The sequence below is a fragment of the Entelurus aequoreus genome, linkage group LG09 (assembly GCF_033978785.1).
Source record: "Entelurus aequoreus isolate RoL-2023_Sb linkage group LG09, RoL_Eaeq_v1.1, whole genome shotgun sequence".
Classification (NCBI taxonomy): domain Eukaryota; kingdom Metazoa; phylum Chordata; class Actinopteri; order Syngnathiformes; family Syngnathidae; genus Entelurus; species Entelurus aequoreus.
Genome location: NC_084739.1, coordinates 13116255 through 13129611, shown reverse-complemented (window position 1 = coordinate 13129611; position 13357 = coordinate 13116255). Strand labels below are relative to the sequence as shown.

General features: G+C 40.5%; 1 protein-coding gene across 1 annotated transcript in view; it reads left to right on the top strand.

Moving 5' to 3' along the window:
• The window catches only part of stox1 (storkhead box 1), a 63558-nt gene extending 51488 nt beyond the window's left edge, over positions 1 to 12070 (top strand). Inside the window, exons 2-4 of the mRNA XM_062057610.1 lie at positions 3580 to 3732; positions 3806 to 6209; positions 11680 to 12070. Coding sequence (XP_061913594.1) covers positions 3580 to 3732; positions 3806 to 6209; positions 11680 to 11833 — 2711 coding nt within the window. The 3' untranslated portion in view covers positions 11834 to 12070. The remainder of the gene's footprint in view (positions 1 to 3579; positions 3733 to 3805; positions 6210 to 11679) is intronic.
• Positions 12071 to 13357: the final 1287 nt, after the last annotated feature.

Sequence of the window (13357 nt, the reverse complement as noted above, 5' to 3'; positions counted from 1 at the left end):
ATTTTTAGAAGCAATGGAAACCTTTTTTGGTCTTTGCGTCCTATTTTAAAGGCCTACTGAAATGAATTTTTTTTTATTTAAACGGGGATAGCAGATCCATTCTATGTGTCATACTTGATCATTTCGCGATATTGCCATATTTTTGCTGAAAGGATTTAGTATAGAACAACGACGATAAAGTTCACAACTTTTGGTCTCTGATAAAAAAAAGCCTTGCCCCTACGTAGTCAGTTGATCATCTCCTCATATTTTCCTATTGTTTTCAATGCAGCTAGAGCGATTCGGACCGAGAAAGCGACGATTACCCCATTAATTTGAGCGAGGATGAAAGATTTGTGGATAAGGAACGTTAGAGTGACGGACTAGAATGCAGTGCAAGACATATCTTTTTTCGCTCTGACCGTAACTTAGGTACAAGCTGGCTCATTGGATTCCACACTTTCTCCTTTTTCTATTGTGGATCACGGATTTGTATTTTAAACCCCCTCGGATACTATATCCTCTTGAAAATGAGAGTCGAGAACACGAAATGTACATTCACAGTGACTTTTATCTCCACGACAATACATCGACGAAACACTTTAGCTACGGAGCTAACGTGATAGCATCGTGCTTAACTGCATATAGAAACAAAATAAATAAATCCCTGACTGGAAGGATAGACAGAAGATCAACAATACTATTAAACCAGGGACATGTAAATAAACGGTTAATGCTTTCCAGCTTGGCGAAGCTTAAAAATGATGTTGCTAACGACGCCATTGAAGCTAACTTAACTACGGAGCTAACGTGATAGCATCGTGCTTAACTGCATATACAAACAAAATAAATAAATCCCTGACTGGAAGGATAGACAGAAGATCAACAATACTATTAAACCAGGGACATGTAAATACACGGTTAATGCTTTCCAGATTGGCGAAGCTTAAAAATGATGTTGCTAACGACGCCATTGAAGCTAACTTAGTATAACGGGACCTCACAGAGCTATGATAAAAACATTAGCGCTCCACCTACGCCAGCCAGCCCTCATCTGCTCATCAACACCCGTGCTCACCCGCGTTCCAGCGATCGACGGCGCGAGGAAGGACTTCACCCGATCATCCGTGCGGTTGGCGGCTAGCTTCGGCTAGCTTCGGCTAGCTTCGGCTAGCTTCGGCTAGCTTCGGCTAGCGCGTCTGCTATCCAAGTAAGTCCTCCTGGTTGTGTTGCTACAACCAGCCGCTAATACACCGATCCCACCTACAACTTTCTTCTTTGCAGTCTCCATTGTTCATTAAACAAATTGCAAAAGATTCACCAACGCAGATGTCCAGAATACTGTGGAATTATGAGATGAAAACAGAGCTATTTTGTATTGTTTTCAATGGGGTACCGATACTTCTGTTTCACTGGCTACGTCACGCGCATACGTCATCATCCAAAGGCGTTTTCAACCGGTAGTTTAGCGGGAAATTTAAAATTGCACTTTATAAGTTAACCCGGCCGTATTGGCATGTGTTGCAATGTTAAGATTTTATCATTGACATATAAACTATCAGACTGCGTGGTCGGTAGTAGTGGGTTTCAGTAGGCCTTTAAGTGTTAACATCAATTTGTCATTAATTGCCTAAAGTCAATTTTCCAGACTTGTCGGTCTCCATGTCCATGCTCATTGGAAGGGAGATGTCTTAACCCCCACGCTAATCATTCACCAACTGTTTTTTTTTAGTTTTTTTTGCTGACTGATATCTAAATTTAATACAAAACATTTTTTCCCAATTACATACAAAGGAATTAAATTTGTTCTAGGCTCATACTCTTACATCATAAAACTTTTAATATGGATATTTCCTGTGTCAGGGTATTACTGTAAGTTGGAATGTTGAGTTTATGTAACAGTCACTGTCATTTTTTTTTACATGAACAATTATTAACATATACCGTATTTTTCGGAGTATAAGTCGCTACGGAGTATAAGTCGCACCGGCCGAAAATGCATAATAAAGAAGGAAAAAAACATATATAAATCGCACTGGAGTATAAGTCGCATTTTTTGGGGAAATTTATTTGATAAAACCCAACACCAAGAATAGACATTTGAAAGGCAATTTAAAATAAATAAAGAATAGTGAACAACAGGCTGAATAAGTGTACGTTATATGAGGCATAAATAACCAACTGAGAACGTGCCTGGTATGTTAACGTAACATATTATGGTAAGAGTCATTCAAATAACTATAACATATAGAACATGCTATACGTCTACCAAACAATCTGTCACTCCTAATCGCTAAATCCCATGAAATCTTATACGTCTAGTCTCTTACGTGAATGAGCTAAATAATATTATTTGATATTTTACGCTAATGTGTTAATAATTTCACTCATAAGTCGCTCCTGAGTATAAGTCGCACCCCCGGCCAAACTATGAAAAAAACTGCGACTTATAGTCCGAAAAATACGGTAAAGGAATTTAATTTGTTCTAGGCTCCTGTTACATCATAAAACCTTTATTATAGATATTTTTGTGTCAGGGTATTACTGTAAGTTGGAATGTTGAGTTTATGTAACAGTCACTGTCATTTTCTAAATTTTTTATATGAACAATAATTAACATATAACACAATAAATACATGATAAATGTAAAAACCACAACAGCAACCAAGGAGCCAAATGTGTTTGCCATGTGTATGTTCAAAAAAGGAGTGAGAGGAAGTTGACGTTTTACAAAAAAGATCAATAATTCAATAATATGCTTGCTTCCAAGTACTGTAGTAATAATATTAGTATTGATAATTGTAATAAGAATAAATCCAACATACATAAAAGGATGACATAATGAAACAATGATCAATAGGAGACTAATTAAAGAAGAGGAACATGATAAACTGTCACCCTTAATCATGTTTTTATATTTTTTTCATAAACTGCTCAATGTTAATATATTGTTTATATAGAGTTTTACTCCATAAACTGATAAACTAAAGCTTTTTATTGGAGTTCTCGCTCACATTCTTAAAAAAACAAAATAATTCCCTTAAATCATATTTTCCCTCTCTCTGACATTTCCTGAATCTAAATAAAATAGTGGTCTTTTATAGAGGGGCATATTTTTTTACTACAGTACTAAGAAAGTATTTTTTTGTACATTGGGTTCCCACACTTCGTGTGCCAGCGGAATCCTGTCAAACAGTTCTACTGTGGTCAACGTTGTATGAACCATGTTTCTATAAAAATATGTCTAGCCATTTTTTTTCTGGTTCTTTCTTACTTATTTCGACATGTTTTTTCCAAAGGTACCTCCATGTCATGACACTCTTTATGGTATGGAGGGCGAGATATCTGATCCAGCCACCAGGCGACATGTGGTCATTTTCTGTGGGAGTGATGAATTCTGTGGTTTGTCCTGGTGCTGGTGGAATGTCAATAGCAACCAGACATGGTTCAAGTAACTTACATAAATAGACCACCATGTCTAGGACTTAAAAAGTAGCTCATGGGGAATTGTTAGGGTTTTGTTAGACAATGTTAAATCCAGGTGTGAGTCCCTGCCTGTACGATCCGACAAACCGCATGGTTTTGCTGTGTGTCTTCCAGGTGACCTGTCCCCGTTGCAGATATCGCCTGTTCCCCAGTCTCAGTTCATTCCCTTAGCAGAAGTATTGTGCTCCGTGATCTCAGATATGAACTCATCTCAAATCACTGTCAACCAGGAGGCTCTTGTAAATTACATGAGCAAAGCATATCCAGGTAAATAATTAACATTTATGTTGTATTTAACTCAGAACTGTCTTTAAAATATCCCTTTCTACCTGGTTCTTAGGAATAACCATCCCCACTCAGGATATCCTCTACAGTACTTTAGGTACTCTGATCAAGGAGCGCAAAATTTATCACACGGGCGAGGGCTACTTCATTGTTACACCTCAGACTTATTTCATCACCAACAACATGGCTCAAGAGAAGAGCTTGTGGACTTCAGGGTCAACCGATGACCCTCCGTCCCCTCCTCCTATTACTTATCTTTTGAGCAATGATATCTGCGTAGAGGGCACTCAGGCACACTGCAAGTCTTGCAGCTGCTTCAACCCAACATCCAGCAATGTCACCACAGCTAATGTAACTTCAACCCTTCCTCCGTCCACCGTGCCAGATCAGCATTCTGTCTCTGTTTCTGTGAGTGAGTGCACAGGCAAGAGCTCAAAGTGGCCTCGGCCATCAGATCACAAACCCTCAGTGCAGCATCAGTCTACTTCCACAGCAGCCGATTGCCAGGTTAGTGAAATCAGCAAAACAATTGGAACTACCAACGCCGCTAACCGCAAAGAGAAGGATAACAAACCGGCAAGGAAGTTTGGTCTCAGTTTGTTCCGGAGAAACGGAGGTAAAAAGGAGAAGCCAAAGAAGGAGTATGCTTCTTTCTCCGGGCAGTTCCCTCCTGAGGAGTGGCCTGTCAGAGATGAGGATGACCTAAACAACTTACCCCGTGACCTGGAGCATGCCATCATCAAGCGCATCAACCCAGAATTGACTGTTGACAACCTGACCCGCCACACAGTTCTAATGAAGAAGATGGACGAGAGACGGGAGAAGGCTATGGACAAAGTAGTGGACAGAGACGACAAAGGAGTAGACAAGGGAATGTCGACTGAGATCGCTGTAAGTTCAAAACCGAGGCATCATCACTCTTCTAAGTCAGGGAAAAGATCTACTCAGAGAAACCCTCGTAGCAAGCGAAGGGTCCACTCCTCCAGAGAAAAGCATCGGGAGAAGATGAAGAATAAGGTTGCTTTATGTACAAATAGCTATCCAGAGGCGGAGGATTTGATCCCCACCCGGCTGCGAGTGGAAGTCCCAATCGATGAACCTGGTAAAGTGGATGATAGTTTATACCTTTACAAGAAACGCATTGAAAACCCTTTTCAGATTCATCCAGAACCATCTGAGCCTGGGATTTCTCTCTCCGTCAATCGTGAGAAGCGAAGACGCGAGCCAAAGGACGGCAGATTAACGGGGAGGAAGGAACGAAATCATCGCTCCAAATCGTGGGACCCCCATCGGGCCAAGCTGAGCGTAGCAGGTGACAAGCATTCAGGAACATCTCCTACTTCTGAGGACAAATATGATCAGGGAAGGGATTTTAATTCGGCTCATCTGCTGCAGTCCCACTTGCCGCTAGACTATAGCTCAGCGTATCCACAGAGCTGCACGATCCGGATTGATGACAAGATCCGACATCAGAGGGAGGGAAACTTGAAAGACAACCAGGTTTTAGATGTTGGACTTTCAAACACACAACCCTTCGATGCTACACTCCCCAAACCTCTTATAAACCACTCTTTGGAAGCAACTGTGGCCTGGACCAAGTCCTCTTTACAGCGAAAGCATTCCCTCAGACTAACGACACAGCAAAAGGAAGATATTCCAAGGTCTGATGAGCTTTCTCTTCACCGTCATACTTGTGAAAACACAACCACTGCGGAGCTAAAAGACATTAGAACCATCACTGTCAATAGAGAGCCAGCAGTTGAAAACCGTCTATCAGAAACAAACACTGATGGCTTTAGAGAGGATGACGACAGACTCTACCAGAGAATAGACCAGAAGAAGGATGAGGATACCTGCAGCTCTCTGTGTTTGAATGAGGACGATATATTTGAAGCTACAAATGTGTACTGCTCTAGCCTGTCAGAACAACAAAACCCCCAATTAGCTTACCATAAATACGAGTGTCAGGGATCAGATGGTCACTATTATGATTCACCCTTTCACCATCAACAAGCTGCCTCAGTACATGGTTCAAAGGAAGTTTCTCTACCTGGGGAGACCATGTGGAGACGTCAGTATCATCAGCCGAGTACTGTATCAGCAGGGGCTCAAAAGGAAAGCAGCTTGAGGAAAGAATCATGTGTCCTCGATGGATTACACAAGCCCATCCTTGATTTGGACTGTCCTGAACCACCTGAGGTCGTAGACAGCAGCATCTTTGACTACTGCCAGACAAGTGAGATCGAATCAGATGCAGAGACCGTCCGTAAGTCCACCGATGAGGGCGATGGCGAATCCGTCAACTGGGCGGCAGAAGCAGAAGAAGTGGAGGATGACTTTCACAAAAGGGGAGTTCCTGTGACTGCAGGAGCGAGTCTGAGTGACCCTGGAGGGGCGGAAACTGGAGAACTGGTGGAGAACCAGAGCATGACTGGAGACAGTGGTATAGATTCGCCACGGTAAGTGTCTAACGTTGTTAACGTAAGTATTGTGTTACTTCTTTCACATAATAAAGATTGAAAAAGCATTGTTGTTGACTTTACGGTTAGATACAAGACATACAGAGAATACAAAACAAAAATAGAGCCTGAAACTCAATAACAAATGTTAATAAAATATTGTGGCTAGTGTCCAAAGATTTAATAAATTAAACCAGTGTTCACTAACTTGCAGGCCACAGTCCGAGTTCGGACCCGGAAGCTGTCCATTACGGACCTGGACCCTTTAATCAATTAACCGTCGCATGAGGAAATGTAAAATACAGCGAGAAATGAACACACAACAAACAAGTCACATGGTTCGTCATGCTTAACAAGTAGGGGCTGGCGTTACCTAGCTATCTGTGCTATATTAGTCTTTGTATTTACAACAAATGCAGTCAAAATAGTTGTGAGTCGCAACAAACTTGATATTAACACAGAAAACCACGCACATTACATGTTTAAACAGTAGAAACTAGCAATTTATTAGCATCTCCAAAACATATTTATATTACAAAACCCAAAACCAGTGAAGTTGTCACGTTGTGTAAATGGTAAATAAAAACAGAATACAATGATTTGCAAATCCTTTTCAACCTATGTTCAATTGAATAGACTGCAAAGACAAGATACTTACCGGAAAACTTTGTTATTTTTTGCAAATATTAGCTCATTTGGAATTTGATGCCTGCAACATGTTTCAAAAAAGCTGGCACAAGTGGCAAAAAAAGACTGAAAATGTTGAGGAATGCTCATCAAACACTTATTTGGAACATCCCACAGGTGAAGAAGCTAATTGGGAACAGGTGGGTGCCATGATTGGGTATAAAAGCAGCTTCCATGAAATGCTCAGTCATTCACAAACAAGGATGGGGCGAGGGTCACCACTTTGTCAACAAATGCGTGAGCAAATTGTCCAACAGTTTAAGAACGACATTTGTCAACCAGCTATTGCAAGGAATTTAGGGATTTCACCATCTAAGGTCTGTAACAAAAGGTTAAGAGAATCTGGAGAAATCACTGCATGTAACATTGAATGCCTGTCATCTTGGATCCCTCAGGCGGTACTGCATTAAAAACCGCCATCAGTGTGTAAAGGATATCACCGCATGGGCTCAGGAACACTTCAGAAAACCGCTGTCAGTAACTACAGTTTGTCGCTACATCTGTAAGTGCAAGTTAAAACTCTACTATGCAAAGCCAAAGCCATTTATCAACAACACCCAGAAACGCCACCGGCTTTGCTGGGCCCGATCTCATCTAAGATGGACTGATGCAATTTACTAGCATCTCCAAAACATATTTATATTTACAAGCAACATAGTCCAAATGTACACAGATACAATGTAATAAATATCCACTTCTACAACCCATAAAAGCAGGAAATACTCGCTACTCACCGGAAATACTCAGGGAAATGATTAAAGGAGTGATTATGGATGAAATAGCGGGAAAGTGGTAACCACGGCAGAGCCCAAAGCAATCAATTACCGATCGTCCGATAAAAAAACCTTTACTTAAACTGTGTACAGCACCGTCACAAACAACTTTTAAATGGTAAAATGCAGGATAAAGCAAATAAATGAATGATTATTCAATAAACACGCCTAGTGGTTGGAGTGTCCGCCCTGAGATCGGTAGGTTGTGAGTTCAAATCCTGGCCGAGTTATACCAAAGACTATAAAGGGTTGGAATTGGGGGTTAAATCACCAAAAATGATTCCCGGGCGTGGCCACCGCTGCTGCTCACTGCTCCCCTCACATCCCAGGGGTTGATCAAGGGTGATGGGTCAAATGCAGAGAATAATTTCGCCACACCTAGTGTGTGTGTGACAATCATTGGTACTTTAACTTTAACTTAACATGGAGGAAAATCTACTCCCAAGTGGGCCGGACTGGTAAAATCACGGCACGATAACTTAAAAATAAAGACAACTTCAGATTGTTTTCTTTTGTTTAAAAATAGAACAAGCACATTCTGAAATTGTACAAATCAGGGGTGTCGAACGTACGGCCCAAGGGCCAGGTCAGGCCCGCGAAAAGGTTTTCTCCGGCCCGTGGGATGAGTTAGCTAAGTATGAAAATTAACCTGAAATTTTGGAATGAAACAGCTGTTCTAAATGTGTCCACTGGATGTCGCAATCAGTCGAGGAAAATGATCAAACTACATAAATAACATCCTGTAATTTGATTTTGATAGAATTTGTTTATCTTGATAGATCGAAAAATGAACACCAATGAGTTGACTGATGAACATTATCACATAATGTATTCAGAAAGTATAAATAACGACAAATAAAGTATATATACTATTAACCGCAACAGGTAATTGTAAAAAAAACAAAAAAACATTATGATTTGTACAATTTCAGAATGTGCTTGTTCTATCTTTAACCTCTAAAGGCTTAGTGGCCACATGCGTGGACAGCACCTTTTAGCTCTTATTTCCAAAATTGTGTCCACTACTGAATTGGGGTCTTATGCTGACATATGGACACTTATACTGCCATCTGGTGGTGTCAGGAGAGTATAACATACAATGGAATTTGGGGGGGGGGAAAGTGTAAAAATTTAAAATTGCATGTCACTACACATGAAGTACACGTTTGTGTACTTATGGACTAAGTACATCATATTAAAAGATGATTCTTAGTTGTTATTCTAATTAGGGTCCAATAAGCCCAAATAGCAAAGAAACATTTTTTTAAAAAAGCATGTAAACAAACAGCTTGGGCCTTAAGAGGTTAAACAAAGAAAACAATCTAAAGTTGTCTTTATTTTTAAGTTATCGTGCCGTGATTTTACCAGTCCGGCCCACTTGGGAGTAGATTTTTCTCCATGTGGCCCCCCCATCTAAAATGAGTTTGACACCCCTGAGTACAAATCATAATGTTGTTGTTTTGTTTTGTTTAGAATTACCTGTTGCAGTTAATAATATATATAGTATATATATCAGTCAACTCATTGGTGTTCATTTTCAATCTATATATCAGAATCAAATTACAGTATGTTACAACAGGGGTGTCAAACTCATTTTAGATGGGAGGCCACGTGGAGAAAAATCTACTCCCAAGTGGGCCGGACTGGTAAAATCACGGCACGATAACTTAAAAATAAAAACAACTTCAGATTTTTTTCCTTGTTTAAAAATAGAACCAAATGTACAAATCATAATGTTGTTGTTTTTTTTACACCTTCCTGTTGCGGTTAATAGTATTCCATCTTTATTTGTCGTTATTTATATTTTCAGAATATGTTATGTGATAATGTTCATCAGTCAACTCATTGGTGTTCATTTTCAATCGTCAAGATAATTTTTTTTTTAGCAAAATCAAATTACAGGATGTTATTTATGTAGTTTAATCATTTTCCTCGACTGATTTACTAACATCATGTGGTTTATTTTGTACATATGTAGCATCGTTTACAACAGGGGTGGGCAATTAATTTTTACCGGGGGCCGCATGAGCAACCCGAGCACTGCTGGAGGGCCACACTCAATTAAATTTTGCTCAAATTATTTTTGATATACCGTAAGATAAATAATAATAATAATTTAATTTAACCTAACTTAACTTTATACAAAAGCAGATTGCTGTTGATGGTTTTATTTTTAACACTGTTTTACACAACACTTCCTGATTTATAATACAATGCAAAAATGTCCATTTCTGTCACTTTATCCTGCATCCTCTTTAAAAGTGCAACATTTTTCCCCGTCAGATTTGGACAACCATCTGTTGTCCCACCTGCCAGCTTGTCCCATTTCAGTCCTAACATGTCCAAACACTCATTTACCTATGTGAACAAGTCATTACCTGTGGTTGTCTCTTTAATTGACTGCATGGCTGCCAGCTCATCCGTGATTTGAAAGTCGGCAGTTATCCCACGTAAGAAGATGAGCAGCTGGGCGGTGTCACGTACATCGCAGCTCTCATCCAAAGCCAGCGAAAAACAGTCAAAGTCGGCCGTTCTGTTCTTCAGCTGAAGCTCCAAGTTTCCAGCGATGGTCTCAACCCGCCTTGTTACAGTGCGTCGGGAGAGTGACACGTCCTCAAATGCGCCCCTCTTCTCCGGCCATATCAGCGCAACAGAGTCCAATAAGCACTCCTTAATAAACTCTCCGTAACAAAACGCCTTACTTTTTCTGGCGATTTTGTGAGAAATGACGAAACTTGTCCTGACAGCTGCATCTCTGTGGGTGTGAAATTTGACAAAAAGTCCTTGTTGGGTTTGCAGTTTTACCATCAACGCATCAGCCTCCCTTGCGCGCGCTTCATCAGACAGATTCTTTAAACACAGCAAGCTGTGTACCACAAATTAAGCACACGGCTTTACCTTTAAACTTGAGGGTTCCAGGTTCGATTCCCGCTTCCGCCATCCTAGTCACTGCCGTTGTGTCCTTGGGCAAGACACTTTACCCACCTGTTCCCAGTGCCACCCACACTGGTTTAAATGTAACTTAGGTATTGGGTTTCACTATGTAAAGCGCTTTGAGTCACTAGAGAAAAGTGCTATATAAGTATAATTCACGTCACTTCACTTCACTTAATTTCTGTAAATAAATACTTGGCAGTCCATGTCTTGTTGAAAACACGCCATTCGTCATCAACTTTTGTCTTTTTAGCATCTCGGGGGTAACCCGTGCATCACTTGTCGCTGTGCACCTTCACTCACAGGTTGCACACGGACATACGCCCATAAATAACACTTTTCAAAATAAAAGCAGCACAGTTGTATTGCACGCACGACATAGATGTTTTTTTATTTTTTTTATTTTGTCATTTGTGATTGCCGCTGTTCACATTCACTCACAATCGCGCACACGCATACGTCCACACGGAAGTAATACAAATAACGCTTTTCAAAACAAAAGCAGCACCGTTGTATTGCACACTCGACATAGATACTTTTTTAAATGTATTTTGTAATTTATGTTTGGCCTCACGCGGGCCGGACAGGGACGCACAAATGCACAAAGGCCGTAGAATGCACAGGTCTGCGCTACAAAAATACAAATAATTGCTATGGCGACATCCAGTGGACACATTTAGAACAGCAGCTTCTTTCATTCAAAAATTTCAGAGGAATTTTTATACTGAGCAAAGTCATCCCGCGGGCCGGATAAAACCTGTTCGCGGGCCTGATCCGGCCCTCGGGCCCTACGTTTGACAGCACTGTCTTAGACCTACTAGCTACATGTCTTTCCACCATTGTGTTGCTGTCCCTAATAGCAGAAATGCAATAAAGCTGAACAAACAGAAAGTAATGCATGCTAATATTTGAACAGAAGGGAATGATTGTGGATAATTGTGCATAATCACTGCGCTGTCAAATCCAACTGTTACAATCAGAAAGGAAGCGAGCACTTTGAACTCGACGGACAGATGGAATGTGTGTTATTAACGCCCTTTTTTTTTTTTTTTTTACGACCCCTTCCTCCCCTGCAGTACCCGGGTCAGTCTGTCCTCCAGTAACACCGTCATCCTGGAGGGTCTGAAGAGAAGAGGGTTCCTGCAGAACCTGGAGAAGCTGCACTCCAAAAGCAACACCATTCGACCTCAGAGCTCGCTGCTGCAGCTCACTCCTGTCATGAACGTCTAGAAGTGGTTTTTCCCCACAACTTACTGATACTTTTTTGTCATCTCAAAGTCTATGCAATTTCCTCATGAGCAATAATCAATACAGCTGGTTTGTACAGACGCTGCATGTACATTTGTCTTTATTGTAAATAAAGGATGTCAGTTTGTGGACGTAGGTAACGCTTATCGGGGTTAAAATGTACAATTTTGCATATTTTGGGTAAAAAGATGTAGCTTTCTCTTGTAGAGATTTTGAAAAAAAAATAAAATTGTATACTTTAAACCAATGTTTCTTGCATTTTTACACTAACTCCCAAATATCACACCAATTTTCAAATCCCTTCACTGGCTTCCTGTTCCACTCAGGATTGAATACAAAGTCTCCCTACTAACCCACCAGTGCCTCCATGGAAATGCCTCCCCTCTACCTCAAAGAACTGCTCACCCCTAAATCCTCCACACGACACCTCCGATCCGGACAGGCTAACCTCCTCCATCCTCCGGGGACAAAGCTACGAACAATGGGAGACCGGGCTTTCTGCTCCGCCGCTCCGAGTCTGTGGAACGCTCTCCCTGACCACCTGAGGGCACCACAGACTGTGGACGCTTTAAAAAAAGGCTTAAAAAACCTTCTTTTTAAAAAAGCCTTTTTTTTAGATACATGCATACTAGTTCTAGCTATTTGGCTGTTCTAGTTTTTATTTTTATTATATTATTTTGGTCTGATCTGTTTGGCTATTGCAACTGTCTATCAACTCTATGTGTTCTCAATTTTTTCCGCTAACGGTCCCGGTGAGTATCCAATCACAGGACGCGTAAATGTCACGTTCAACGTGAGGCCAGCTAGAAGGCCTTACTGACAACAATTCGTGGTCTGATTGGCTATCGCAATTATCTATCAACTGTATGTCCCTGTTCACTTACAGTGCACGGACGCCCGCATTGTTGAGTCTGAAGGCCCCGGGCAGATTTGGTACAGCATGGCAACATAAGCTTGCTGAATTCTGATTGGATACAAACTCTAACCTAAAAACAACAGCACTGGAAGGAGCATAATACGACTTAAAGAGAATATGAATACTTTTTGATATTTAAGGGCAGTAAAATAAAAAATAATTTTATCTTTAATTATGATCATGATTTCTGGTTATGTTAGGCCAGCAGACCACTGCTCAAACACTATTAGGATAAGAAAGAGGAAACATGCAAAATAGTGTTTTATTCTAGCAGTGTGTCTTTTTATTATAGTTATTTAAAATAAATAAAACCTCGGTCTGTCTCAGTCAACTCATTGGTGTTATTTTTCAATCTATCAAAATTTAAAAAAATGGTATCAAAATCAAATTACAGGATGATATTTATGTAGTTTGATCATTTACCTCGCCTGGTGTACTAACATCATGTGGTTTATTTTGTACATATATAGCATCATCTACAAAGATACATCCACCCATCCATTTTCTACCGCTTGTCCCGTTCGGGGTTACAAAGATACAAAGAACCGCTATTGCGACATCTAGTGGACGCATTTAGAACAGCGGTTTGT